This window comes from Melampsora larici-populina (genome assembly GCF_000204055.1).
Source record: "Melampsora larici-populina 98AG31 unplaced genomic scaffold MELLAscaffold_21, whole genome shotgun sequence".
In the NCBI taxonomy this organism is placed as follows: domain Eukaryota; kingdom Fungi; phylum Basidiomycota; class Pucciniomycetes; order Pucciniales; family Melampsoraceae; genus Melampsora; species Melampsora laricis-populina.
The window spans coordinates 1,120,950-1,148,830 of record NW_006768785.1 but is presented as its reverse complement, the minus strand read 5'-3'; the positions used below and the strand labels follow the sequence as shown (position 1 = coordinate 1,148,830).

At 38.0% G+C, this 27,881-nt stretch overlaps 6 protein-coding genes across 6 annotated transcripts; all 6 read left to right on the top strand.

The window, feature by feature from the left end:
* Window positions 1–10,026: 10,026 nt before the first annotated feature.
* On the top strand, window positions 10,027–11,918 carry MELLADRAFT_63721 (uncharacterized protein; the record flags this gene model as incomplete). The annotated part of the gene is made up of 3 exons (XM_007410638.1): window positions 10,027–11,014; window positions 11,089–11,157; window positions 11,227–11,918. 3 exons carry the CDS (start codon window positions 10,027–10,029, stop codon window positions 11,916–11,918), a joined length of 1,749 nt encoding a protein of 582 aa, XP_007410700.1.
* Window positions 11,919–12,897: 979 nt separating this feature from the next.
* On the top strand, window positions 12,898–14,754 carry MELLADRAFT_43666 (uncharacterized protein; the record flags this gene model as incomplete). Its single annotated transcript, XM_007410639.1, has 6 exons — window positions 12,898–13,008; window positions 13,098–13,324; window positions 13,401–13,709; window positions 13,803–13,938; window positions 14,026–14,141; window positions 14,221–14,754. Coding segments are annotated over 6 exons (1,055 nt in total), but the record flags the coding sequence as incomplete, so codon positions are not given.
* Window positions 14,755–15,587: 833 nt separating this feature from the next.
* MELLADRAFT_87549 (uncharacterized protein) lies at window positions 15,588–16,835 on the top strand (the record flags this gene model as incomplete). The annotated part of the gene is made up of 7 exons (XM_007410640.1): window positions 15,588–15,746; window positions 15,825–15,898; window positions 15,967–16,050; window positions 16,129–16,264; window positions 16,351–16,462; window positions 16,572–16,686; window positions 16,769–16,835. 7 exons carry the CDS (start codon window positions 15,588–15,590, stop codon window positions 16,833–16,835), a joined length of 747 nt encoding a protein of 248 aa, XP_007410702.1.
* Window positions 16,836–17,955: 1,120 nt separating this feature from the next.
* On the top strand, window positions 17,956–19,144 carry MELLADRAFT_107118 (uncharacterized protein; the record flags this gene model as incomplete). Its single annotated transcript, XM_007410641.1, has 7 exons — window positions 17,956–18,114; window positions 18,196–18,260; window positions 18,327–18,380; window positions 18,447–18,582; window positions 18,663–18,774; window positions 18,877–18,991; window positions 19,075–19,144. 7 exons carry the CDS (start codon window positions 17,956–17,958, stop codon window positions 19,142–19,144), a joined length of 711 nt encoding a protein of 236 aa, XP_007410703.1.
* A 1,535-nt stretch (window positions 19,145–20,679) lies between these two features.
* MELLADRAFT_123444 (uncharacterized protein) lies at window positions 20,680–22,194 on the top strand (the record flags this gene model as incomplete). Its single annotated transcript, XM_007410642.1, has 9 exons — window positions 20,680–20,838; window positions 20,919–20,995; window positions 21,075–21,120; window positions 21,191–21,276; window positions 21,345–21,398; window positions 21,478–21,613; window positions 21,696–21,807; window positions 21,912–22,032; window positions 22,125–22,194. The coding sequence occupies 9 exons, from the start codon at window positions 20,680–20,682 to the stop codon at window positions 22,192–22,194; spliced, it is 861 nt and encodes a 286-aa protein (XP_007410704.1).
* A 1,001-nt stretch (window positions 22,195–23,195) lies between these two features.
* On the top strand, window positions 23,196–24,690 carry MELLADRAFT_87547 (uncharacterized protein; the record flags this gene model as incomplete). Its single annotated transcript, XM_007410643.1, has 9 exons — window positions 23,196–23,345; window positions 23,421–23,497; window positions 23,575–23,620; window positions 23,689–23,774; window positions 23,841–23,894; window positions 23,977–24,112; window positions 24,195–24,306; window positions 24,417–24,531; window positions 24,624–24,690. The coding sequence occupies 9 exons, from the start codon at window positions 23,196–23,198 to the stop codon at window positions 24,688–24,690; spliced, it is 843 nt and encodes a 280-aa protein (XP_007410705.1).
* Between the last annotated feature and the right edge of the window lie 3,191 nt (window positions 24,691–27,881).

Sequence of the window (27,881 nt, the reverse complement as noted above, 5' to 3'; positions counted from 1 at the left end):
ATTGCCAAGGAAGAGTGAAAGAGTGTCACACTCATCACTCCTCTGATGGAGGGGATGGAAGTTGTTGATTAGTGAATAAATCAGGAGATAGCAAGAACTATGTAATAGGGCTCGGCACTTTGAGTACTCATGCCAAAATTGATGATCAGTCATAAGTCTCACTTGAGGCCTTGCAAAGCGTGGTTGTGGGACTTTGTTAAGAGAAAAAGACCTTGGATTATACATATGTATGGATTCTGCAATGTGCACAATGTGTGAAATGAGACATAGATGTCAAGATTGTGTGAATTTGTTCATGTCCCGGGACTCCTTCAACCAGCCCTGAATCTACAAACTTTAAAAGGCCTCCCAATGATCTTCCCTTGATACCAACTCTTTTCTTCAAACTCTTCATCATGCATGCACAAGATGGGTTGAAGTCAGAGAGATCAATTGTGTCATAAAATTGCAGCTCTATCATATTTGCATGCTTTTATCTATGAGATCTCTCAAAGGCCACCCAAACATGCCGCTACAGACTTTGATGATACAATGTTTTGGATTGTCAACATAAACATTCCAAGAGGATTGATTTTTCAAAGTTTCTTGTCCGCACATACAGACATGACAAATTCCAATTTGCATGGATACAGAGGAGTTGGTAAAAGTTTGGGCCCATTTGGCAAACTTTGTAAAACTTTATATTGTGTTATGGACCAGCAAAGCCAAAGTCTCTTCATTGGTTGGAATATTCTATTGGGTGGTAGTTTTACACCAACCTATTTGAAACTGGATTATTTGGTGTCACTGCATCTGGTGGAAAAATCAATCCAGGGGGGGTAAATTTATCTTTCTGTGAACTTAACAAAGTCCCACACTTGTCTACTTCAAAGCCTTGCAAGGCAAGCATGGGGCTTTTTTAAGTTTGATTTTTATGTGAAAGCAATTGAGTCCCTAACTTCTTCTTGCATGCTTTGAGAGCAGCAAGGTATTTATGACAAACACATATGGTTTTGCCTGTGAGGGGAATTCATTTTTTCAGGGGAAAATCATCCCCCTTATAAAACCTTTTTATTTGTTCAAGGATTTTTGTGAGGTAAAGAAATTGATTGCTTGCTTCTTCCACTCTCTATGCATCTCAGCTATCTCTTGGCGGGGGGCAAGCACCTACATGCTGGGATGTGTCAGTAATACCAATTTATGTGTATTACTTATGTTTTGAGGTTTGTGCTATTCAAACCCAAAACTTCCACCGTAGAAGCTTTTTAGGTTTCTTGGGGGTGCCTCCTAGCCTAGGCTAAGGGGGGTAGGACAGCCGGGCCTCATAGACGGGGAGCTCTGAACGGTGGGCTAGGCAGCCCCTCTACAAGCACCCATATGTCATAACAACTTACAGCTTATCAGAAAATATTACTAGAAAGGTAGAGAACCGTAACATAGCCAGCAGGAAATATTACCCACTCTATGTCAGATGAAGGGATGGTGGGTGGGTGAGAATTTTTTTGATGGGAAAAAGAGTCCTCTACGAGGTAGAGGGTGTGAGATAGTGAAAATGAAGTGTGAGTATACGCAAGTGGGATCCTGAGGGAGGAGGAAAAAGGTTGGCAATGAGGAAGGGCGGCTATGAAACTTTTCATTGCCAAGACCCTGATAATCATTCACCCATGTACAGGTCTCCCTCTGTAGAGGGATATCACGTGACCTCAATTGAGATTAGTAATCTAGACGCGCTGTGATGTTATGCGCTTTTCTTTTATTTCTTTGCTTACATCATTATTACCATATGATGTCATGACTTTGAGTTCTATAAAAGGTTTCTTACATTTATCATTGTACCTGATCTCTTCATCGAACTCGAACTCATTGTTTCACAATCTTCGTTTTACTCAGATTGTGCTTTTCTCTTTGATCAAGCGTGTTAGCTTTATTCTAAAGCTAATAACCTGAACGTCACAGGTATTGTGCTTTTCTCTTTGATCAAGCGTGTTAGCTTTATTCTAAAGCTAATAACCTGAACGTCACAGGTTATCTCGTTCAATTACCTCCTCCTACCCGACGCTGGTATGCATATACGTGGAAACTTATGGTACCGTTGTGCCTTTGGGTACCATCATCCATTGAGGCACATCCATTCATCAAATGAAAACCAAGGCCTCCAGGGAGTCCTCTGTCTACTGGCTGCTGAAGGTCAAGCTAAGAAATTTTCTCAGTTTCCTTGGTATTTTTTTGATCGATCTGTGCATCTCCAAGAGGTGAACAAAAGGTTTCTTGGGTCCACAGAAATTTCCAGAATGAGAAAAAATAATAAGGAGAACAATTTTCTCCAGGAAAATCTCATTCCCATCACAGGAAAAAGTGTATGAGGTTGTCATAAGTACCTTTCTGTGTTCCAAGCGTGCAGAAACTTAATTGTATACTTTACGCTGAACAAGTCTCTAAACCTAATTTTGGTAACTCCATCTCTGTGTGAATTGAGTATATTGTCACAATGTGTGCTACAGTTAGCATCACCTTTAAATCTCATCTGGATTGTATGTATTGAACCTTTGATGGTTGTTCCACAATCCCTGGCTTAACATACAATAATACAATGAGTTGAGCATGGTGCATATCTGCCTATTTTGGTTCCTATTTTATGTCTTTGTTTTTCTGATCCTGACTCAAGCATCCAGCCATTTAGACCATCAGGATCAACTTTCTACTTATTGAACTTAGAGGGGGGCGAGGCTGCCTAAGCTCTAGTCATCTATGTAAATTTCATCAGATTGTGGTTTTAGGCTGATGAAACAATAAACCTTGATACAGTCTAAGTGCATGATTAATCATGTGAACATATAGGTAGCACTCATTAATCAAGATGCGAAATACTGAGGAACAACCCCATCACACAATATGAAGCACAGTTTTGCAATTAATATCATTGTTTGGCCCTTGTGAAACAATGGCGCCATGTGTGTACACCCACTGCCAACATTATTCAACTTCCCCAATTGGGCAGGAAAAAATGATTGGGAGTATGATTTGTCATAGATTGATCTATCACTCCACACCTGAGCCATAACATCCACACTACATATGTGTAGCAGGCTCAGTGAATAGGTGGTTATCATGTACCAGCAGTTCTGCTCAGCTATCTACTCATCAGGATAAGTTATTCATATGTAATACATTCTGTAACATTTTTCAGAATGACAAAAGCATTCAAAAGATTGACTGCATACACTGACTCAACATTTTAGTGTAATCTTATTTACTCAACTGTATGTAACGCCCTTTCTGTCATTAAGAAACAGCTTCAACAATATTGCTTGAGCAGCTACAGAATTATATGTAGTGAATATTTGGGACAATCTTTTCAAAGTCAAAAAAGTTACATGTGGTATAACATGTGATTTATTTATTCTGATGGGCAAAAAACTGAGCAGACCTGTATGTACATGATAGACAACTATTTACTTAGCTTGCTGCACATATGTAGTGTGAGTGTTGTGGCTCAGGTGTGCAGTATTGGATCCTTTTATGGCAAATTGTACTATTGACCATTTTCCTCTTCCAACTTGGGGAACTTGAATGATGTTCACAGTGACCATGTATGCCTTGAACCTCAGACCGTTGAAACCAGCAGTGAGGGACTTAGTTGAGTTCAATTTTTCTTCTGTTTTGGATTTTTTGAGCCAGTGCAAGAATATCTGGTGTTGAAAATAGAGTGTAAAGATCTTGTACCCAGGAGCACACTGTAATTTTGACACTGAATAATAAAGTATAAAAACAGTTGGTGTGAAAGTCTTGGCACTGGTTGACAGATATACTTTTCCAACAGGTAAATCACCAACTGCTGTCAGAATAATACATACTTAACAACTTACATTGCAGAAACAACAAACCAAATTAAAACACATTGACATACTACAAGCCAGCTCATACACCAACTCAAACCTAATACGTACAAATGTCAAACCTATCCAATATCTCACCATTGTATCACATTCAAATAGATGCAATCCTCACATACAGTCAAACCCACGCGAACACATAATTTGGGGGGACAACTTTTGCTATGCATCTTGACAGGTTATGCAATTCTGTTGTCAAATTTGGCAGTAAAACCCATCAAGATTCATGATTTTTTCTATGCATTATCACGCGTAAGTTTTACGTCACTAGGTGTACATAATGTATTAAATACATAACAAGCCTAACCCAAGTGTCAACCACAAGTTGAGACAAGGATCACACACCAACTACAAGTTGACGCTTTACCTGTGAATATATAAACTCCCCTTTTCCCTTGATTCATCCACCATCTTTGAACACATCACAACACAGAACCACATTATACTTGACTCCTCTAGTTTCCATGGTACTGATTTCTACAAGCCAGGGCATTCATTGTCTCTAGAAATAAACCTTAAAGTAGCAAAGGTTCCTCTTTTTTGAGGAGTCTAAAGTAGCCTTCAGGATCTTTGTTTTAAAAAAGTGTAAAGCCTGCCCCATGGAGTCTCACAAGGTTAGGGCACATTAGCTCTTTATTGCCCTGATCTTTCCTTTCCCTTTCTTACATCCTCTTCTTAGAGTTTGAATAGCTGTAGTGTTCACTTAGGTGTACCACATGAAGACCACACCTTCCTTTTCCTACTCTATTTCCTGTGTGGAGTACGCCTAACAGACACGTACTCCTCACAGCTACTGTCTTTACCTTCTTCTTTTTACTTTGTTCTTTGTTTTGCTGGAGTCTTCTCTCTTAAATCTCTCTTTTCTTGAATTTTTGAGCATGCAAGTAATTACATTCTTAAATCTTGCTAATTATGAGGCAAGGGCAAGGTGGAACGGTGTAATTATGGCAAAAATGGCTATTTACAAGACTCTGGTTTAAACTGTTTCTGGAAGAGTGTAAGAATAGAATCCATGGGTGTAACTGTACAGTTTTCCACCATCTTTCTTTACACCACCAAATCCAGTGTTTTGAGGTAGCTGTATAGATATTTGCACCAAGATTTTTGACACTGCATCAATTGGTGTGAAAATTATGAGTCATACACAGATTACAAAAGTCAAAGATTTGTTTGTGATCTCATAAAGAAAGAGCTCCAAATGGATAAAGCTCCATCTTAGTGTAGACTGACACAGGAAACAAGGGACAATTTTCCCGCGGGAAAACCAATTGTATCTGACGCAGTTGATGAGCCAAAATGTATTATTTTGGTGTTATATCTGTGTTATTTGTACATTATGGCTCAGAGACTACATTATGTGTAATTGGTCTTCCCGCGGGAAAATTGTCTCTTGTTTCCTGTGTGATAGACTACTTTATAGTAAAAAGTAAAATAGATAAGAGACAAGAGTTGAGGGCACACAGGTGAAGATAATCAAATGAAATAGAAACATATCAAACATCACACAGGATGATCAAAAACATGTTAGCAACATCACACAGAATGGTTGGACACAAACCACAACAAGAGCACATTACAAATACACTATAGCTACCATTACATAATATTTGATGAAACCAAACATGTGATGTGATCACCAACCAAGAAAAACTTCACTGTGAAAATACACTTTGTGCCCAGTTAACATTTTAGCACTGAACTTGGCACACCAGATATTCTTGCACCGGCTGAAACAAATTCAAAATGGTGAAAAAAACAATTTACCCCCCTTCAGATCAATTTTTCCACCAAATTCAGTGACACCAAATGATCTGGTGTCAAACAGGTTGATGGAGAAATCCCCCTCCCCATATTTTATGGCTTTTGAAAAAGAGGTGATGTTTGGCAAAAATATATGATCAATCAAAGAATCATATATCATCATATATTTGACCAAACCAAAAACAGCCTTGAGCCTTTTATCAGACAATAAAGTGTTTTTGCCCCCCTTCCTTTGATCAAACTTCATCAATTCAGTCACCTTGTTACTTCATTCCACACCTGTTCAACAAAATCTTCTTATCTCTTTCACCCTCCTGCTTTAAACCACCCAGCTTTCCTTTAATTTCAGCTCTACTATCTTACTTGGCTCTATTGTTTCATAGTGTCAACCTAGAGAGTATACATATTTACTCCTTAGATAGACAAAAAACATAATATATTAATTTAAGCTTTCTTAATATTAAAAACATAAGAAAGCCTTTACAACTCACACTCGAGTATCAAGAGTGAAAAGGTAGTAACCAAAAACCCTTGTCTAACCAAGCCAAGGAAGAAAATAAAACAACCAGGCAGGGTCTAAATAACAACCCTACCCACGTATACAAACTAACCAGGCAGGGTTCAAAATGATGAACCCTACTAGGGAAACGGTTCAATGACGAAACTATTGATCTGGCTCAGTCCAGGAACCAACTGAACCCTGACCAAGTCAGTCAACCAAAGTCCTACGCGCATAATTTACTAACAGCGTAAAAGTTTTGTATAAATGTCCTGTCCATCTGACAGAAAGAACAAATCGCCATCTTATACTCACCACTACAACTTTTTACTATCAATTCAAGTTTTAAAACTTTCCTACAAAGCTTTTGCTTCTAAATTCCACCAGCCGATTACTCATAACTTAGAACGAACAAGCAACTATAAGCTACTACATTCTATTTTATCTGACTTTGTGGTTTTTACCTAAAACCTTTTGGATTGATTTTACATCCTTGACCTGATTCTCAACGAGTGACTACAACTAGTATCTGATCAACTCTCTATCTTAAACCTTAGTCAAATATTACTCCCAGATCTGTGTACTAGAATAACTGAAGAGTCTACTCTAACGTTTTCGAATACTACAGTAGAATTTAGACTACCCTAAGACAGGAATACTCAGGTATCCATCTTTAGAAGACCTTGAATAAAAGACAATTCTTATTCAGTGAGTACTTTTTAGGTTCAGCCTTCTCTGGAAATATCAACAGAAAGCTAACCTCCCGGCTCGAATTTATCTCAACAGCAGTATCAGGATACTGGGTTGTAACAAAGCCAACAAATTCAAATACTTACATTTTAAGAACCGTAAGTAAGACTGCTTTCAGTCTTGAGTTAGTTGTTTTTCTTAGACTCAAGCTGATACATAGTGTTCATTGCTTTTTGTTCTAGTTTCAAACAATGTTGTAGTCTTGTACTAGGATCATCTCTTTTGATGGATTTTGTTCTTGTTCATATTCTATATGCCTTTTTAAAGGAGACAGAAGATTTGTGTGGATGACAGCCATTCATTGATCTGGGGGTGCATCCACTTGTTTCCCTAGAAAAAATGCACACAAGTGGCACTAGGTGTGTTGGGTGTGTATTTCAGCAATTTGTTTTTTATTGTAGTTGGAAAAACAGAAACATGTTGGAATGGAACAAAATCCTTGTTTTTGAGTAGAGTCTCAGAGACAAGCATGGCAGGTCACTTTGTCCGTCAGAAAGCCAATCCCAGCTAGAGCTGCACAAGTTTAACAGTGGAATGCATTGCATATCTCATCCATTGTAGTTGCATTGGTAGTCAATTTGAGATTTTTTTCTAAACTATGGCATTTTAAAGATAATAATAGTTACATCCCTCAGCTACTAGTCACTCGCAGGCCGAAGACCACCACTGACTTCAACAGAATTGCAACCAAATTTCAAAATATTTCCAAGCAATCTTTTTTCCCAACATACCACCAAAATTCTGACGTTATCAAGTGACATCATAAATTTTTACACAACCAATCCTGAATTCCCAGGCCAAGAATATATAGCTCACCAACCCTCATCACATAAATTGAATGAGGTAATAAGCTTTTAAGGAAACACCACGGATCAAAGAAAGCTATTTTGTGGCAATTTTTGTGCTACAAAAAAGGATTAAATCTTGAATATATTCAAAATGCATCAATAGACATGTTCAAACCTGACCCGGTTTCAAAAAACCCAGTTGACCCGGTGGACTTTTTGGCTGGAAGCGGTCAAGAACTGTCAATGGATACACAAAGTTACCACCAGAAAAGCAACTTGGTAACCGGGTTTTTGTGTCAACCGGGTTAGGTTTGAACACAGCTAATATACATATAAAAATTGATGACCATTTATGCAATATGAGTTTCCACATTTGCCAACTTAGAACTTGCTGCTGTAATTGTATGTATGTATATGTAATTGTTGATTGTATATGCAAAACTAGATCTGTCATTGTCCTTTCAGCTTTGGAGATGCTGGAGATGCAGATGGCAGAAATCATTATGAACTTTACTTTATCTGGATGAAAAAATAGTTTGATAACCATTTTTTCCATATGACTAGTCATATCATTCCCTAAGGCCAAAAAGCTACAAAAACCCTATTATACATATACAATTCATCATTACATACAAAACTACACCTCAGACTCAGACACTGTAGGGACAAAAGATGTGGAGAAACATGTGGCAGAAATGAATATCAAATGTATTTTGTACATATATCTTTGAGGTTTGACAATTTTCAAGATTTAGTTCTTCCTTATAGTAAAAAAATAGCTTTCTTAATCCATGCTTTTTTCTTAAAAGAGTGATAACTCATCCAATTCAAGTGATGAAGGTGGGTGAACTGTATATTCTTGATATGTCAGGTGTGTAGAAATTTATGATGACATTGGTATTTTGGTGGTATAACGGCAAATGACCCGCACATTAATATTATGTTGAGGATATGTTGAGGATACATTGAAGTTGTGGTAGCATCTGGCCTGCCAGTGACTAGTAGCTTGGAGCAGTGCTAGTGTGACTTTGAGACTAATCAAAACCAGATAATTTACAGTAGTTTTAAAAAAGCGTGTCACAAACTTTTTTGCCAAGCTAGAGGCCCAAGCTTGGTGGGAGTGTTCCCAATTGACAGTGGGCCAAAGCGGAAAGAAAAATGAGTATGTAGGGTGTGCGTAACTACACTACCTGAAAGCAGTAACCAAAGGCCAAGATGCTGAGTGGGTTCAGCTTAGCTCAGCTTGGTTTAGATGACCCCGGGCCCTAAATTGCCATCTGACTCACCATTGGATTTCCATTGCTCTTTCAAAAGAATCTCATCCATCATGGCTTACCAAAAGTATTGCTTGGCAACCAAGATTTGATTGTTCCTTGAAGAACAATCAGAAGACCATGTTTGAGACTCTAATTTTTGTTTTGACTCTGGTCACACTCTGGAACCACTTCTCATTGAAAAAGCTCAACCACAAAGCTTGACCCCCTAGCTTGACAAAAAGTTGGTGACAAGCTTTTGTAAAACTACTGTACCAACCAGGAACAAGCCAAACCTATCATAGTGGCTTTGGGTGCGCCCACGGTCTCCTTGAGTTTTATAGGTGCACCTTTTGGTGTGTTTTTTCAGATGCGCCCCCAGCCTGAATGGCTATGGATGATGTTTAGATCATCAAGATTGGATTCCAAATTTCAAGTGATATATGATCTTTAAATATGCTTCACCAAATAGCCAAATTGTCAACCAGATTTATTGAACTTTTGTTGACCTTTTTGTTTGACTGTTTGGTAATCTTATAGCCAAATTTCTTGTATCTCCTTCCCTTTTTTCAAGGCGCAGATCAAAAAAGTGTTCTTTGTAATCCTTTTTGGCTAAAGTTGCAGAACATGCCCTTTGTTATTTCTCATGAATTAAAGGTGACAGGATTGGTGATCTTGGACATACCTTCAACCTAGGGATTGGCCGAGGTCCTACCACTGGCAGGAACATTCTGTCACTAGAGCCGACGTGCGGCAATGTCCTGAGCACGGTGCACGCACCCCCGCAGTGACTGCGGCCGTGTGGGTACTATGTGACCCTGAGTAAAGCACGTCGCACTCCAGGTTGAGTGACACAATATTCCTCCCATTGATGTATCAGATTAATAAAGATTCCGATGGGATGATCCGGTTACACAGAATATACGAAACAAAATCGTGATAAATCATTTGAACCAGCTTGGAACATAGAAACATAGGCTGGATTAAATGAGACACAGCGGGTGAAGCCGGGGGAGCGCCTGGCATGCTGAACGCGATTCGTATCGTGTTTTGATTGCTGAGCAAGTATCCTGTATTTGCGGTGTCATATAGTCAGAGTAAAAATGTTCAAAGGTCGACACCCGCGATCTGATACAGAAGTTATTTCATCAACCAGAGGAGACGAGTCGGGTCACAGTAAAACTGCGGTTCAAGTTCTCCGACAAAGAATTGAATGGTGTAATGATACAAGCTCACAGATCCTTTTGAAAGACGCAAAAATGAGGCATACATATAAAGAAGTCAATATTGATTTGCCTGAAAACCTTTGCCACAAGTCCCTCCTATTTTGCTTGACCGTTATTCTGAACCACGCAATGAAAATTTTGCAGCTTTTGATTGGAGGGTGTCTAGGACTTTTCCTATTGGTTTGTTGTCCTAGCCCACATCAGATCATCGGGTTTCACGACGTATCACCCAAGGAATCTTCAGGGCATATCCCACTTAAACTCGATATATCCGACATAGAAAGGTATGCGGAGCGCGGTCTAGCCAAATTTATGAGCACATGCCATGAAGGGCTCCCATTCGCTAAAAACTCGAATTCAAGGATAGACAGGTTGCAAGTATTCAGTCTGTCGGACAAAAATTATAAATTCCAGCCAAAGGGCGAAATCCCATCTTCAACTTCCAAATCACCAATCAAGACCATTTTCAGTATGGCAACACGTGACAGTGGTTTTTCGATTTACGTGAAATTGTGTACAAAATTGGAAACGACAACAACTCATCAGACGGTCCTTTTGCTGGCTGATGCCATCTTCAACCTCAACTGCTATATCAAATTTGTGATGAAAGAAACACACGATATGACAATCCCTGGAGACTACATCCCAGCTTTGTGTTTGAAAGGCTCTCTATATCAGAAGACAATCGAGATCGCCCTAGAGGTTTTACAACAAGACAATCTGAAATTGAAAGAAAGGCTTTGGGCGCTAGGAGTCCTGCAAGAACTTCAAAAGTGTCTCCCATTGGGAGAATTACAACCAATACGAGAGGATGTACAAGAAGGGGCCATTTGCCGAGGAATTTTGGAGCTCTCTCTAATTCGAGGTGTGTTTTAGTATCCATGAAATGACAAATGCTACCCTTTAATGACACTGTTCATTTGGTACTTGACTATGTAGGGATCAATTTATCACCCATAACAGTGCATAGTTGGATGTGGACTCCAGCGGGTGGGGAGACAAATCCATGTAAGTACTTTCATCAATAATGAAGTAGTAAGTTAATAAAACCTGACTTGAACTACATCATGCTTGCAGTGGTTTTAGAGTCATTGAAGAGGGTAGAATTGTTATTGAAGCTTCATGAATATCTCAGGATTACCAAGGGGTTGCAGCGCACTCAAGAATTTACTAGTATACATGACACATTACTCCAAGCAAACTTTCAAAATCCAGAAGAAGCGCTTTCAGTTTTTGAAAGATGTGAAAACCATATTATAAATGAAGCTTCTCCGCAAGGTGAAGTAATATGCCTTTACCATGTTGTGAACCACATCAAAAAAATCAAAAAACCTGCAACAATGAATTCTGAAGGAGATATCATTGTTGGACCGCTTATTGATCCCATCATGAATGCTATCTTTGAAAACATGTATAAAAGATTTAAAGGAAGATTCATGTACGAAGAAGAAGTGTATGCCTTGATACAACAATATTTAAACAGAGGAGGTGGAGACCTCTACATGGAAAACCTGGTTACACCCTTCCTTGGATGGTCTCAAGTAACCATCAAACATTATGAGTATGTTTTTACTGCTTTGAAAGCTCAAAGGCGTGCTTTGATCAATATCAATCCTGAATTACTCAAAAGGCATCCTTTCATGCTCACCACATATCAAGCAAATGAAGATGATGTGATTGAGATACTACAGAGAGCATCAAAACATATACCAGGGGCCAAAGATTTCATGAAAAGGAAGACTCCAGAGCTTAGTGAGTTTCATTTTTAGGATCACATTGCATAATTTTTTTGGAAGTAACCAAAACAATTTCAAAATCAGACATGCTATATCATGGCTCCTGATCTGAACATTCAATCACATTACTAGTGGCTTGCATCATAGTATTTTTAAAGGATTGTAACAGCTTATTAAGAATGCCTTCAAACCTTTTAGACAACTCTCATCTAAAATCTCAAGGATTGAACAAGGAGGTGGAGGCAGATGGTTCAGTGTGTCCAATTTGTACAAGTAATTGGGTCAATGGAGACAAGGTGGTACGGTTAGCATGCCATGATACCCATCAATTTCATGGAAGATGCATGCAGGTGAGATTTCAAACCCAATAGGTCTTACACATCAGAGTATACAGTTGATCAATTATTTCTCGTAATACAATCAGAACTTTCTGCAATCAGAGGAGAAGAAAGAAAACTTCAACCCTCCTTGTCCTATATGCCGTGCTGCTATAAAAACTCCAATCCCTCGCAGGTGTCATATCTTTTGGTATGATAAACATCAAAAATACTTCACATAATGATCAATCCATTTCTGCATTTTCCGGGAGTTTGGCTGTTTTAAAACACCATATTAGAAGCCATATATTGTTCAGATAATTTTGACAAATCTTTTGAAATTGGAATCTGAATATAGTTGAAGATGAAAGATTACAGATCCATGATATGTCTCATCAATGTGTTTTCCTGATGTTCCACAATCATAATAGACCCAATAGCAAGCTCTTTACTCAAGAGTTTCTACAGAACATATCAAAAGAGACTTGTATTTATAGCATCCTTTATAGCGGACTTTGTCATGATTCATTTCAGTGTATGTACAATCTGCCATGTACGATATCCGGGTGGAATCACATCGCGTCTCTCAGAGACCCGAGTTTCCCGACCCGTGTGATCCGGGTCACATGAGCGAGACTCGAGTCAGTGTCGTGTGGCACAATTGAGTGATCCTTCAGACCAGTTCTCGCCATCAACCATGAGCGCTCAGAGTGGAATCTCAGTTAGTCCAGAACTCTCCGAAGATTTTGTGAAAGCGGTCTCTAAAACCGATGATATTAGATTAATTGTTGTCGTCATCGAAGATGGTGAGTGGAATTGTCTCAGCTTCGGGCTGTGTTTCGATCATCATAAAAGTATGACATGAAACTGATCGTTTACTGAAATGATTATTCAGAGGTTGCGATCACGAAAGTATCACTTCCACCTCACGTTGGCCGGTCCGACGTTGAAGACTTTGCATTGATTGATGATGTTTTGGAGGACGATAAACCGGCCTACGTTCTCTATAGATTAAACGAGCCAGAGGGTGGTAGTTGGATATTCATCTCTTATGTTCCAGATAATGCCAAAGTTCGAGAAAAGATGCTGTATGCATCAACTAGAGCTACGATTTCTAGACAAGTGAGGACTTATATTGATTACACCTAGTGATTCAATTTGCAAGTCAAGCTGAATATTGATTCTATTTTATTGGTAGCTCGGCGAAACACATTTCAAAGAGTCGATTTTTGCTACCTCAAAGCGTGACTTGACTCCTGAAGGTTATCTGGCTCATTTAGCTTCACAAACGGCTCAAGCTCCAATGACTGCACGGGAACGTGAATTAGCGGATATAAAGGCAGCTGAAGGTATAAGTGCAATCACAATGGGAACCGAAGTTAGGAGCTCAAATGTTTGGGGTGCCAATGGTGGAAATAATGCTAGCTTAGGACTTAAGTGGAATTCTGATGCACAAGAAGCATTTCAAGCTTGGTGTGGTCAAAGCGGTAGTAAATCGGTCCAGTTTGTAAGCGACAATCAGTATCTTTAGAGTTCTTGCTCTACTTTGTCTTCGATATATGATGCTTGGTCATAAATAAACTGATCCAATTTGGAATAGAACATCGAGTTGGGGACTGAAACTATCGTATTGTCAGAGAATGGCGCGTCGGATGAGTTGGTTTTTCCGGATAGTCAACCGTCATATACATTCTATCATTATACACCTGCTGCTCAAGAATCGATGTCTCTCCCTAGTAAGTTTGAGCAAGATTCAAGTGATATAACCTATGATGTGGCATGTGGAATGTTGAAATGTGTTATTTATCTGATTGCTTTCATAGTCTTCATCTACGCTTGCCCGCCAAAATCACCTGTTAGAAGTAGATTGGTTTATTCTTCTAGTTCGAGTTCAGTGTCTGGAAAAGCTAGTGAATTTGGAGTTCAACTTTCAAAGAAGGTACGAGACATGCTTTTATGTCAATTTCCACTCGGATGATGGCTCACTCGAAATCGATCCCTTTGCACCTTGATCAAAGTTCGAGACCTCCGATCCTGATGAAATCAATGATGATTACATCAACTCTGAGCTAAAAAGCATACTCGCACCGGTAGATTCGAATGAGTCGGCTTCTCATCAACCTCTCGATAAACCAGCGTTCGCTAAGCCTGCTAGACCGGGGCGAAGGCGGTGACTAGTTCAATTAATGGATCAAGTCGAATCTCAGACGGTGTTCAACCATTCGATGTGAGTTGATTGTAGTGATATTTTACTTGTACATCCATATGTGTATTATATTGTTTGTGACTATATATCTTGGGGTAAAGCAGTGCAAGGTGAGATCCTTCCAGCTTACTGGCAACATTTGGTAGGCAATCTCATTGACCAAGGGTTGGGATCAACCTATGACTGGTTTGATAGTTATAACTTGGTCAACTGTGATAACTCATAAACCTTGTGATACAGCGTTGGGTGTAGTGGACCGCTGTGGTGATGTTTCCCAGCAAAGAACTTGTAGATTTCATTGGAGAGCTGATGGTAAAGCATTGATGGTTCATGAAGTCAACTTACCAACAAGTCACGCCCAAAACAGTAGGAGATTGAGACTGCGTGACGGATGAAGGAATTTGAACTGTCTCTTGACCAACACAAAGTGGTAAACAGGCAGATAAGAGATGATGTCATGATTTGATTTCACGCAGAGAACAGCCAATCGAGCACAAACAAAGAAGATCAAACGACAGATTTATTCAAGAACATGAAAAGACTGTGACAAATCACAAGAGAATCAAGATGTCATCACAAGTTACACTGTCGTGAAGATGGTAGAGTAGGGAAGGCTCAGGTATGGAAGCTGACAAAAATTGAAAGCGTGGCGCATCGCACTACTGAGGTGACTGAAGATACCAAATAACTACTTCAATCTCACCTCAAAGAAACTATCACCATGCATCAACTCGGCTTATGTTCAACTCCTGTGCCAAGACTTTTGAAGGGTCTCTTTTGAAAACATCACGGCGGAACAGATCAGATAATCAGCAAGACTCTCTTTTGCTTCACCATTTCCCATCTTTCAGTTCTGGTCTTTGCTTTCCTTGTCGATTTATCTTGTAAATTTGTTAAAAAACTTTGAGACTCGCCGTTTATAAATCTTTATTTTACTATACATACAACGATATCTTCTCTCCAGAATCAGGAAGATTATCACTTCACCAGAGGTGGAAAGGCTCCGTCAAACGGTGGAATTCTATTTTTCTTCTTTGATTTATCCCAGCATCTAAGGGAACCTTCCGTCAACTCACTCCTATCATCGTAAAAAGCTTATACATATACCTATCCTACGGCGATCCTTTTGCTCATATTCCCATTAGTGGTCTTAACGATTCAATTTGGCTCCTGGGGAGAATGTACTTTTTATTCAATCGGTTTTTGATCTGTATAACTGTCCACATCATCATTGGAGATAAATTTCTCACTAAAAGTGTCTTAAATACGCAAGATCATCACGGGTACCCCTGTTCGAAAAGTGCGGATCAAAGCGGGCATGGATCTGAAACATGTATCGTGAGTCAATGATCTCTTGAGTCTGACTCTCATTGAAATAAATCTTACCATCAATCTTAATTGACATTGGATCTCTAGGGAGAGGATTGTCAACATCTAGTTGATCGTAGATCCAACACATTAGAAAAGCGACAAAGACCGAACACGGCAAAGTGAATATCCATTTTTTTCTTGTCCGAAGAGGTTTTCTTTACTCATCTTCTAATTCAACTAATCACAGGGGAACAGGGACTCCACCAGCGGGAGCTTCAGGAACGGGAGCTGCGAACAACGTGAAAGACGAATCAAAGGAAGACCAAAAGAAGTGAGTCAAAATGATATCAAATGAGCTCCCCATTATTGATAATGATTGAATGCGTTGATCAATTTAAAAAATTATTAGATGGTTGGACGCTCATAATAAATTCAGAGCAACTTATAAGGCTCCACCCTTGGTTTGGAATGATCAAATCACACCTGCAGCAAAAGCAGTGGTTGGTACTTGCGTTTATGAACACTCTAAAGGACCTTACGGAGAGGTATTTATAAGTTTTTGATCTTTTTTTTCACTGAATCAAAATAAATCTAATTTCCAATGTGTCTTGATGATTTTATTTCACTTTAGAATCTTGCGGCTGGTCATACTAATCTTGAAAAGGTTGTTTCCGATTGGGTGAATGGACCGAATGAAAAATCAGCCTATAATCCTTCAAGACCCAGTTTCTCTCATTTCACTCGTTAGTCAATCCTTTTTAGTGACACAATTTTTTTATCGAGTCCTCCAGAAACAAATCATTGACGAAATGATTTTCTTTGGTTGATCTTTGGTTAATTTAACCTCTGTAGAAGTAGTATGGGTTGCAACTAAATCTATCTCATGTGCAAGAAATTCATGTACATCCTTAAAAGGTTTAAGAACACCTCAATCACCTATCATTTTTTGGGCTTGTGAATATTTCCCGTGAGTTTTCCCTTTGTTATCCACATTATAATAATTTTCATCTTGACTCACTTTCTTCTCATGATTTTTTATTGATCAATAGGCCTGGAAATGTAATTGGTCAATTTCCTCAAAATGTAAAATCTGGACAAGGTGGTGCACCTCTTTAGTGTTACACAAGATCTTGAGAAAAATTCATTTTCTTGTAAAGAAACCCACATTCAAATACTGTTACAATGGATTCGAAACGTGGTTTATTTGAATTTATTCAAATTGTGTAACTAATTTGATTAGTTATTTTGTTTATAAATTATATCTCAGTACGATACTCAAGCAGTCTTCTATCTCCTCTATGACATGAATATTTTTTGTACATAAATCGTATTTTACAAGAATGATTGAGCAATTAAATGTAGAAAATAAAAGCATCTTTATAAGATCAAAACCTTTCATGGTGAGAGTCAGAACCTACACTGCCCATTTAACACCACTCAGTTGAACATTCCAAAAAATATACCTTTGTAATTAAAATGAGAAGAGGAAGTAAAGATGGATTCAAAAAAATGAAGAACATCAAACGATTATCGTAGAAGTGAAAAAATGTCAAAGTAAGCCATCACAGGTTAAACTTGTCGTGAAGAGATGGTCGGGTAGAGTAAAGATCAAGAAGGCTCAGGTAAGGAAGATAATTAATGAAAGCGATCTTTCTGAAATCGTGATCAATGTGTTTACTAAGATAGATTCCTGATCAAGATACCAAATAACAATTTCAATCATCCCCCAAAGACTGTCAAACCCGAGTCATCACTGGCTTATGCTTAACTCTCTTGATAAGCAATCACAAGAGCTTCTTTTGAGCTTCTTTTGAAGAATGTAAAAGAGCGAGTGATCGGAAAGAGTCGAGTCAATCGTTCATCAGAATGATCTGGCTGACTTATTCGAATCAGAATCATTCTTTCTCATCTTTCAGCTCAAATCAGATTACACGATCGGAACTCATACAATTCTCTCTTTTTATTGAGGATTTGATATATTTCACCTTTACCGTGTTCTCCGGACGCTGGACGACAATTAATTCAGAAGAACTCATAAGACTTCAACAGTGACCCATTCGAAGCTTTCCTTGCGACATCGTGTTTGGTAGTCTATATTGATTCAACCCATCATAAGGAAGAATCTAAAGTCATTTCATTGATAACGTTGTAAAGATATCGTATATACGTACGCTTGAACGCGTCGCTCTGGCACATAGTTTCATTCGTGGTGTTAACCATTTCGGTCTTGGATAGAATGAACGTTTTATCCTATCGGTTTTTGATTTTAGTCACTTTTCAAATCATCTTTGGATATAAACATCTGACTGAATGTCTCACAAATACGCAACAACCCCTCGAGTTCCCCACTGTGAAAAGTGTGACTCAAAGTGGAATGGGGTTTACGAGATGTATTGTGAGTCAATGATAATGATTCTTTCTTTTTATTGGCATCAGTTTTTTTCAAAAGCCTGATGAATGATTGATATATATTCAGAAAAAAGATTGCAATCGACTGGTGAATCGTAGATCTGATACAATCAAAAAGCGACAAAACACGAAGTAAGCGTGCACTTTTTTCTACCTCGGGCAACAAATTTTTCGTTGCTCATCCTCAACTCCTCACAGTCCAACGGAAGCTTCGGCGAATGTGAAAGACGAATCAAAGAAAGACCAAAAGCGGTAAGTGACGAAGATACCAAACAAGCCAATTGTCCTCACTGATCAAATATCTTGAAAACAATCTAGATGGTTAGACTCTCATAATAAATACAGAGCAACTTATAATGCTAAAGCTCTGGTTTGGAATGATTCAGTCACTCCTGCAGCCAAATCAGAAGTTTCAACTTGTGTGTGGGAACACTCTAGAGGACCTTTTGGAGAGGTGATTGATTTTTTTCAGATAACTTTCCACTACGTCGATATATATATATATGACCCTTATGTTTTTTTCTCGCACTTTAGAATATTGCAGCTGGTCAACCTGATCTTGAAGGTGTTGTATCAGATTGGGTAAATGGACCAGGAGAAAAATCAGATTATAATCCTTCAAATCCCAAGTTCTCTCATTTCACTCGTTAGTCTCAACTTTTCAATCACAATCTTTCAAAATATTCTGCAACATACACTGATTGAGGGCCGCTATTAATTAAATCTTTGGATGCTTATTTCTTTACAGAGGTGGTATGGGCATCAACTGAATCTATCTCATGTGCAAGAAACTCTTGTAAGTCTATGAAAGGTATAAATTTACCTCAATCACCTATTCTCTTTTGGGCATGCGAATATTTCCCGTGAGTATTTTTTTGTCTCATTTTGAGGATTGTTGTGACTCGATTTGAATTGAAAAAACCTTCTTGTCGTTTTCTCTTAACAGACCAGGAAATGTGATTGGTCAATTTTCTCAAAATGTGAAATCTGGACCAGGTGGAGTACCTCTCAAGTGATACAAATTCTTGAACAAAATATTTTTTATTGAGACAAAGTCCATTTAAATCCCAATGGATTTGGAAGTCGTATCAAGAAGGGATTGTGAAAATCAGATTGAGACACTCAGATTTTCTTCACATTTGTGCTCATATTTATGTAATTAAATCATATAGCTCAACTTGTGATACACTTTATCTACAAATTTTACATCTTTAATATATGTCAGTCAAGAATAATGCAATCATTTATTTTATCATTTGTATCCTTGTGTGTCATCAACATTATATTTGATGATAAAAAATTACCAAGGCGGTAAACTACAACAGGCAGGTAGATGATTTGTGATATGGTGTCATGATCTGATCTCCACATTCACATTGAACAGACAAGAAAACAGAACTCAAACAAAGAGGCATCATAACAACATCAAACTAAATGACAGCCAAAATGACTGTAACAGCTCATAGGGGCAGTTATATGCAAAATTCAGAGCCATCACCCGGTTTATTGTTGTGGGCATGTGGTCGGGTAGAATAGGGAAGACTCGGGCGATGGAGAAAACTAGTGAAAAAATTCTTACCCAAAGTGTGATCTACTGAGATGAATGAAGACAATGAATGAATAACTTCAATGATCCCTAAAATGAGAGTTCCCAGACTCCAGAGCCTGCAGAGGACTCTGTGTTCCATCACTCTGTAGCGGGAAAGAGCTTCAGGTGCGTGCAGGAGAAGGCTCGCACGTGACAAGTGACAAGACTGTCCCGAAGTGGTGGGCTGGAGCGCAGGATGTGGAGTCGTAGTTTTCATCTCTCTACTCCTCCATATCTTCTCTTCCTCGCTCGCACCTTGAAGAATTTTCTACCCCCGAGAACTGGTAGGATGCCGGCCCGGATGGAAGGATCAGAGAGGAGCCAAGCTTCACTTGATGGAACAAGAATTGTTCCAACACACACGTGAATACAAAGGTCAACAAGTGCCCTGATCTTGTATCACGCCCTACGAGTATTAATGGAAGGGACTATCATCATGCATCAACCCTGGTCCTCAATGACTAGATATTTTGCCAAGAATTTGTAAGGGTCTCTTTTGGTCATATCACAGCTGAACATCAACAGACCGAGAAGAACCTGATTCAATTTTTCATCAGAATCATCTCGCCAACTTTCTCTCATTCGGATCATCGTTTCTGGGATCCGTCGTTTCTCATATATCAGTGTAAACTAGTTCATAGAAGTCACACTCAATATTCAACAGATCCAAATCTTTCTTTTTTGTGACAATCTTTCTTTCATTCTTGTTTAAAAACCTTCAGGCTGGCCATAGACATTCCTTGAATTTACGATAACGATCTTCTCCACAAGTTAGAAGACTAAATCAAGCGACGAATCCGAACTGTTCTCGTGTTTAAATTGTTGTAACCCATCACAAGTTGGCTCAAAGAAACCTTCAAAGCTAACCCATTTCTATCATTGTAAACATTGTATATCCATTTTTTGAACCGAAACGCTTTTGCACATATCAGTTCCGACGGTTCATCTGGCCTCCTGGAGAGAATGAACTTTTGGATCAATCGGGTTTTGATCTGTGTAACTATCCAAATTCTCATTGCAGATAAACTTTTCACTCAAAGTCTCCCCAACACGCAAGATGACCTTCAGTTCCCCAATGTAAAAGGTGGTGCTGCAGGTGAACTTGAATACAAAAGATGTATTGTGGGTCGACCATCTTTCTTTACTTTCATTCATTAAAATAGTTTTATTCTCCAAAAGCCTGAATGAAATTTGATCTTTAGGGAAAAGATTGCAATCATCTCATTAACCGTAGATATAATCCGATTAAAAAACGACAATGTACAAATCAATCTCCTCCGTAAATCATGATGTTTTTTTCTTGAGATGAAATTATTTTTTTTAGTTTGAGATCTGAAATTTTCTTTTTTGAGCTTTAGAACTTGGGGTCTCGCCGCTTGGATTCCGACTCTATTTCGCCCTCCTGTTTGTTTGCAATTTTTCCAAGACTTTAACAATAAGAGAGTCCTTACTAATCCAAATTCATCCTTTACAGGCTGGTCTTGGTGACTCATGCTCTCCGAAAGATAATACTAGTATGCAGAAGATAGATAGTCTCGCCATGGTCAACCCCCAAACGAAGTAATGATGAAACTTTCTTAAACTTTCTTATAAAAGCGTTTCTATCACTCATCTTGACCTTTTCACAGAGCACCGGCCGCTTCAGGTAGTGTAAAAGACGAATCAAAGGCAGACCAAAAGCGGTGAGTCTAGAAAATATCAAGTGTTTTCATTCTTGTTCACTGATCAAATGTGTTGAAATACCCCATTAAAAATCATAAGATGGTTGGATGCTCATAATAAAGTCAGAGCAAGTTATAAAGCTCCACCTTTGGTTTGGAACAATCAAATCACACCTGCAGCAAAATCAGAAGTTTCAGCTTGTATGTATGATCACTCTAGTGGACCTTATGGAGAGGTAATTAAAAATCTGGATGGTTTTCTACTAAAACAAAATAGGTATACCTTTTAATTTAAGATGAACCTTTTTGCACTTTTAGAATCTTGCAGCTGGTGAACCTAATATTGAAAAAGTTGTATCAGATTGGGTAAATGGACCAGAAGAAAACTTGGCTTATAATCCTTCAAATCCTATGTATTCACATTTCACTCGTTAGTCAATTTTTCTTCTTCTTCTTCAACTTTGAATTTTGGATTTGAATGATTTTGAAACATAAATTGATGATTTTTTTTAACAATCTTTATCTTTTGTACAGAAGTGATTTGGGTATCAACTAAATCTCTTTCATGTGCAAGAAAATTATGTTCACCTTTAATAGATCCAGAATCACCTGGTCCACCTGACCCTATTGTTTTTTGGGCATGTGAATATTTCCCGTAAGTTTTTTTTCAATCTCATGCAAACGATCAGTGAACTCATCTCGTCAAATCATAATGAAAAGACTGGTTGAATGTGTTTTTTGAAATAGGCCGGGAAATGTGATTGGACAATTTGATCAAAATGTTAAAGCTGGACCTGGTGGCGTGCCTCTCAAGTGATACAAAGTATTGAGTGAAACGTCGGTCTATTGAAAAAAATTATATCCATTCTTCCAAGTGTTGCTTGGTAAAACAATCTCCTCAGTAAGAGATGGTGAGAGGAATTCTTTGGGAAAGATGCCTGTTGTTGGAGTAATAACTCTATCCGAGATAGATTTTGACAGTGTAGTGTTTGAGAGAGCTCAACTTATGCTGTGAACCCTCTCACAAATGATATAATGACATGCACCTGCAATAGTTCTTGAAAAGACCTGTGTTTGAAAAATTGCTGATCAACAGAACAACAGCAATCGAGCAGGAAACCAAACAGCAGACAAGATCAGAACAGCAAAGATGATTGTGTCAAATCATGATAAGAGAATTGAAATCTCAAAGTAAGCCATCACAAGTTACAGTCCTGTGATGATATGGTCGGGTAGAGTAAAGAAGGCTCAGGTAAGGAAGATGACTAATGAAAGCGATCCTTTTAAAAGCGTGGCATAATCCTAATGGGATGACTAAATCATGATAAGTTCAATCATCCCTCAATGAAGGGACTCTTATAATCATTCATCAACTCGGGTCTTCATCGGCTTATGCTCAATTCTTTTGCCAAGAGTTTGTAAGGGTCTTTTTCAAAGTGCAACCGATAAAGTGATCGAAAAGAATCCAATGAAATCGAACGGTCATCAAGATCATTTGGCTGACGGTGACCTTCTTTCATTTGAATCCTTCTTTTTCATCTTCGAGGTCAAGAAGAGTCAACAGAACCAATTCTTCTCTTCTCCTGATGGACTACGATCACTTTACCAGATCTTAACAGAGTTCATCAAGCAACGTATTGACTCTTTTTCTTATTTTTTTTCTTAAAGATACATTCCAACACAAGCTGGCCTAAAGAGTTCTTACATCCAACTCATTCCTATCATTGTAAAGATTATATATATAGGTTTTTTAACCTTCACTCTCTCGCCTATATTTTCGTTCGTGGTCTAGTCGGTCCATTTTGTCTCTCGAAGAGAATGAATGTTTTATTCCATCGGGTTTTCATCTTGGTCATTATTCAACACATCATTGGAGGTGAACTTCTTACTCAAAGTCTCCCAAACACGCAAGACACTCTTGATCCTCAAAGTACTACTGAAATTGCAATTGGAACTAAGAGATGTATTGTGAGTCAATGTCCCTTCGTTATATATATTGGCATTCATCTTTCTTCAAAGGTCTAATTGATCCATGATCTCTAGGGAAAAGATTGCAATCATCTAGTGAATCGTAGATCTAAAACCATCAAAAAGCGACAATGTACAACTCAAAGTCCTCCGTACGTTGATTCTTTCTTAGGAGCCAATTATCTCTTTTGAGTTTCAGGCTCTAAAGCTTACCTATATCAAAATATAGAACTTGGGGTCTCGCCACTTGGATACCCGGTTTATTTCACACTACTGTTTGTTTGAAGAATTCAAAGACTTTCTTCATCCCAACGATTCTTGCTAACCTAGTGATCGGTTTTAGCCTATTCCTGGTGATTTATGTCCTCCGAAAGACAATACTGCTAGCAGTATCCAAAAGGTAGGAAGACCCGGTACCTCAGACACAAGGTAAAGATGAATGTCATTTTCTTAAACTTGTGCACCAATGTTTTAAGCATCTTAACCTCTTTGCAGAATAACGGCAGCTTCAGGGAACGTGAAAGACGAAACCAAGGAAGACCAACAGCGGTAAGCCGTCAAGATATCATATCAACTCATCATTGATTAATTACTGATCAAGAATATCATCCAACTCAAAAACCGTCATAAGTTGGTTAGACGCTCATAACAAATACAGAGCCACTTATAAGGTTGCACCTTTGGTTTGGAATGATCAACTTACATCTGCAGCAAAATCAGAAGTCTCACCTTGTGTTTGGGAACACTCAAGAGGAGCATATGGAGAGGTAATTAAAAAAATTCTGAAATTCTATCAACTCCAAAAAGAAGTAAATGTAGTAATGTTTTGTTTGGATGTTTGGATTTTAGAATATCGCAGCTGGTCAACCTGATATTGAAAGAGTTGTATCTGATTGGGTCATCGGACCTGGAGAAAAATCAGTTTATAATCCATCAAATCCTACATTCTCTCATTTCACTCGTTAGTCTAAATCTTTCAAAAATCATTTTGAAACATCACTTGATGTTTTTTTCTCTCAAGATTTGTTGAAATTTGAATTCTAATACATTTTTTTTTCTTGACCATTACAGAAGTAGTTTGGTCTTCAACTAAATCTATTTCATGTTCAAGAACTTCATGTGTCTCTATGAAAGGTATCTCATTACCTCAATCACCTATCATTTTTTGGGCTTGTGAATATTTTCCGTAAGTTACTTTTCTTTTGGTAACATAACATTTTTTTTGATAATTGGTTTTCAAACTAACTTTTAATTTTTTCTCTTTTTTTTGAATTCTAGTCCTGGAAATGTGATGGGTCAATTTAATCAAAATGTTAAAGCTGGACCTGGTGGTATACCTCTTTAAGTGATTGTGCTGAGTAATTGATCAAACCCATTTGTTTTCTGAGAAAAACCTTTTGTTTTTTATAATCATGGCGGAATTTGTTTTATTTGAATATATCATCAGCTTCCTGTTTTGTCAAAGAGTTGATCATCTGTCTTCAAGAGCAAAACAAGGATTGGAACGGGTAACACACCGGTACGTTTGCAGAAGTTGTAGTGTGCATTATCATTTTCTTTAAAGTACATTGACAAGCACTGCTTCTGGATCAGATTCAAGTTCAACCTCGTGAGTGGCAGTGGCAATTTGTGTTCAAAACCCACTTGTATGCAGGGCATAAAGAATGAATCCCATGATCCATTTTGCCGTATCCGCAGTATGGAATTGATAATTATAGAACTTAAGAACCTTTGAAGATTGCCAAGAGTAAACAAATCGGAGGAATTGTACATAACAGATCACTATGCGGGGTTGAAAAAGTGAATGAGGCTGTGCAAATGTGATAGAGTTTTTGGGATATCAAGGGCTTTTTTAGTTGTAGTGATTGGATTCTTTCCGAATTATAAGATGTAGTATATTACAACTTTTAGCCAAATGATTCGACTGCAAATTCCGGTCAAAGAACATTCACGGGATTCATGTTTGTGGCAGTTTTCAATTAGTACAATATAAAAACACCAAGACGAAAATCTACATCCACATCCAGTCAGTGTGATCGTAAGCTAAGAAAACAAACCCGCTAAGATTCGAATTCTACAAAATTAAAGATTCTAAAAGAGAAAATTCCAAAGTGGAGTGATCCGTGACGATTTAGAAGGGTGAATTTCAATGAGTACTCACTACCACGTGATTTGAGAAAGTAAGTTTAATATTTAATTTTGATTGAAGATGGCTATGATTAAAAGACTTGAATGACTGAATTGAAATTGTAGAAGATAGATCACTTGATAACGCGCTTTGTTGATTTCTTACCAAAAAGGACTCAAAAACTTCATCAAAAGGTACGATCTAGAGCTCCAATCCATTTTAATTCGTCATCATTCCTCATCCATCACCATCATCATCATCATCGTCATCTAGACTTTATCAATCAATCTTACCAATTCTCATCAAACTTAATCCAAATTCAATTTACTTCTTCATCACTTCTAATCTTCGCCTAATCAACTATCCTTCAAATCTCCAAATCCCCAGATTCTTTAAAAACCTTTAACTACTTCAATCTTTTACCTTTCTCATCTGACCTTTATCGTCATCACTATCCATTAATCTGACTTCAACTACCTTCGTTCTGTTTAATTGTTCATTCAATTAAATATATTCCCCTGTTCTATCAATCCTTACAAATATCAACCAATCTTACATCTCTTGATCAGATTTGTAATACAAAACTAACAAGAAAAGTAAGTCAAGTTTGAAATTCTTGAATCTTCATTAACTTACAAGAGATTGAGTCTTTCTTCTTGGTAGGAACTTTTTAATCAAATTGAAACTATAAAGGAAAAAATACCCATTTTTTTCACAAAGATTTCTTTGGAAATCAATCTACAGCAAAATTAAAGGGTAAGTTTACCGGATTTTTTGATTTTTTTTGTATTTTTTTTGTTGACTTCAAGTTTCATGATATCAACTTTACTTAAACCTTCCAAAACCTTTCTTTTTTTCTTTCTTTCTTAATCTGTTTTGCCGAAATCGACAATAATTCGCCATGAATGAATTATGTACTGCGCATACAATTGACAATTTGACCAACCGATTGTAAGTGATCTTCTTGTGATGAGATGGTGATGAATTGATTTTGATTTTGATGGTATTTGTTTTGTTTGTTTGATTGATTCGAATAGGTTAAATTGAATTTCATTTGACTTGATTTGATTTTGATCTGAATGTGGTGTAACCTGATATTCTTGTTGACCCTTCTCATCTTTTTCTTTTTGTCTGCTACTTTCGATCTATGTTCCTTTTGATTTTTTATTTTTTATTTTTGATTTGATTATCAGTCATCTTACTATACAGTCTAGCCATCGATCTTGATTCAAATCTCTTAACGTAATATCAATTCATCAATTTCTTTTTGACTCATGTCTGAACATCTTCAACCTCCTACTTCGGGCCGCTCTCACTTACCGGACCTTGCATTGAATTCATACCCAACCTCTCAACCATTAAAACGAACGAATTCCAACTTTGAAACTTCTAATCAATCTACTTTGGACTTTCCAAATCCTAAGGGTTCTCTTTCGATTCATAGTCATCCAACTCCCATCTCAGTGGCTCTTCTGCCTCATCCTCAACGTCCTAAAATCAAAGATCTCAGTCCAATCAGCAGTAATCGATCTAGTAGCATTGGTGATCAGATCAGTACTTCTGGAGACGAATCTTACACATCTTTTGAAGATTTGTGTTCTGATCAAAGTCCATGCATCAGTAACGGAAGTGGAGAAGAAGAAGAATATATACTTGATCAACAACTTGCTACCAGTAGTTGTTCTGATCATTGGCCAACACCCAAACCAGCTACTCGGATCAGCAATCATTCGACTCAATCCTCTTCATCTACTAAACATCATATCACTCAATACCAATCGCCTATCTTGGCTTTCTTACAACAATCAGTTTCTTCTGAACTTCCTTCGAGTACTACCACCATTCAATCACCTTCGCCTCCCATCTCAACTCCTTTCTTGGGACAATTACCGACTATGATTTCGACGATCCATGACGATTTCAAAACACCTACATTCAAGTATTCTGACTCAACTCCGAAGAAACAAGATTTAGTGAATCGTGAGACCAAAGCTTCTCAACCAACCCTCTTGGTTAGTAGTACCCCGGTGATTTCAGTTAATCAAATCAAGTCTTTACCTAATGCTCAACCTGCCGTTCATGGTACGAATTTCATCTTTTGATTGTATGCACCTGATGAATCATGTTGACACTCGTTTTTTATTCTTGTCACATCTTTCCACAGTCAAATCTAATGATCTTAATAAGTCATCGGCAGCTCAACCAGCAAAAGGAACTGACTCTACAGTGACTTCGACCGCAACTGGTAAAGCACCGGTCGCAGAAGGCCTACCACCACCACCGCCACCACCCATCTCATCATTGAGCTACTTACCATCCGTTAACAATTTCAAACATCGAGTTCCATTCACTGATTTTTTGGCTGAACAATTCCTGAAAATCCAATCACTCTCACCTATCACTACATC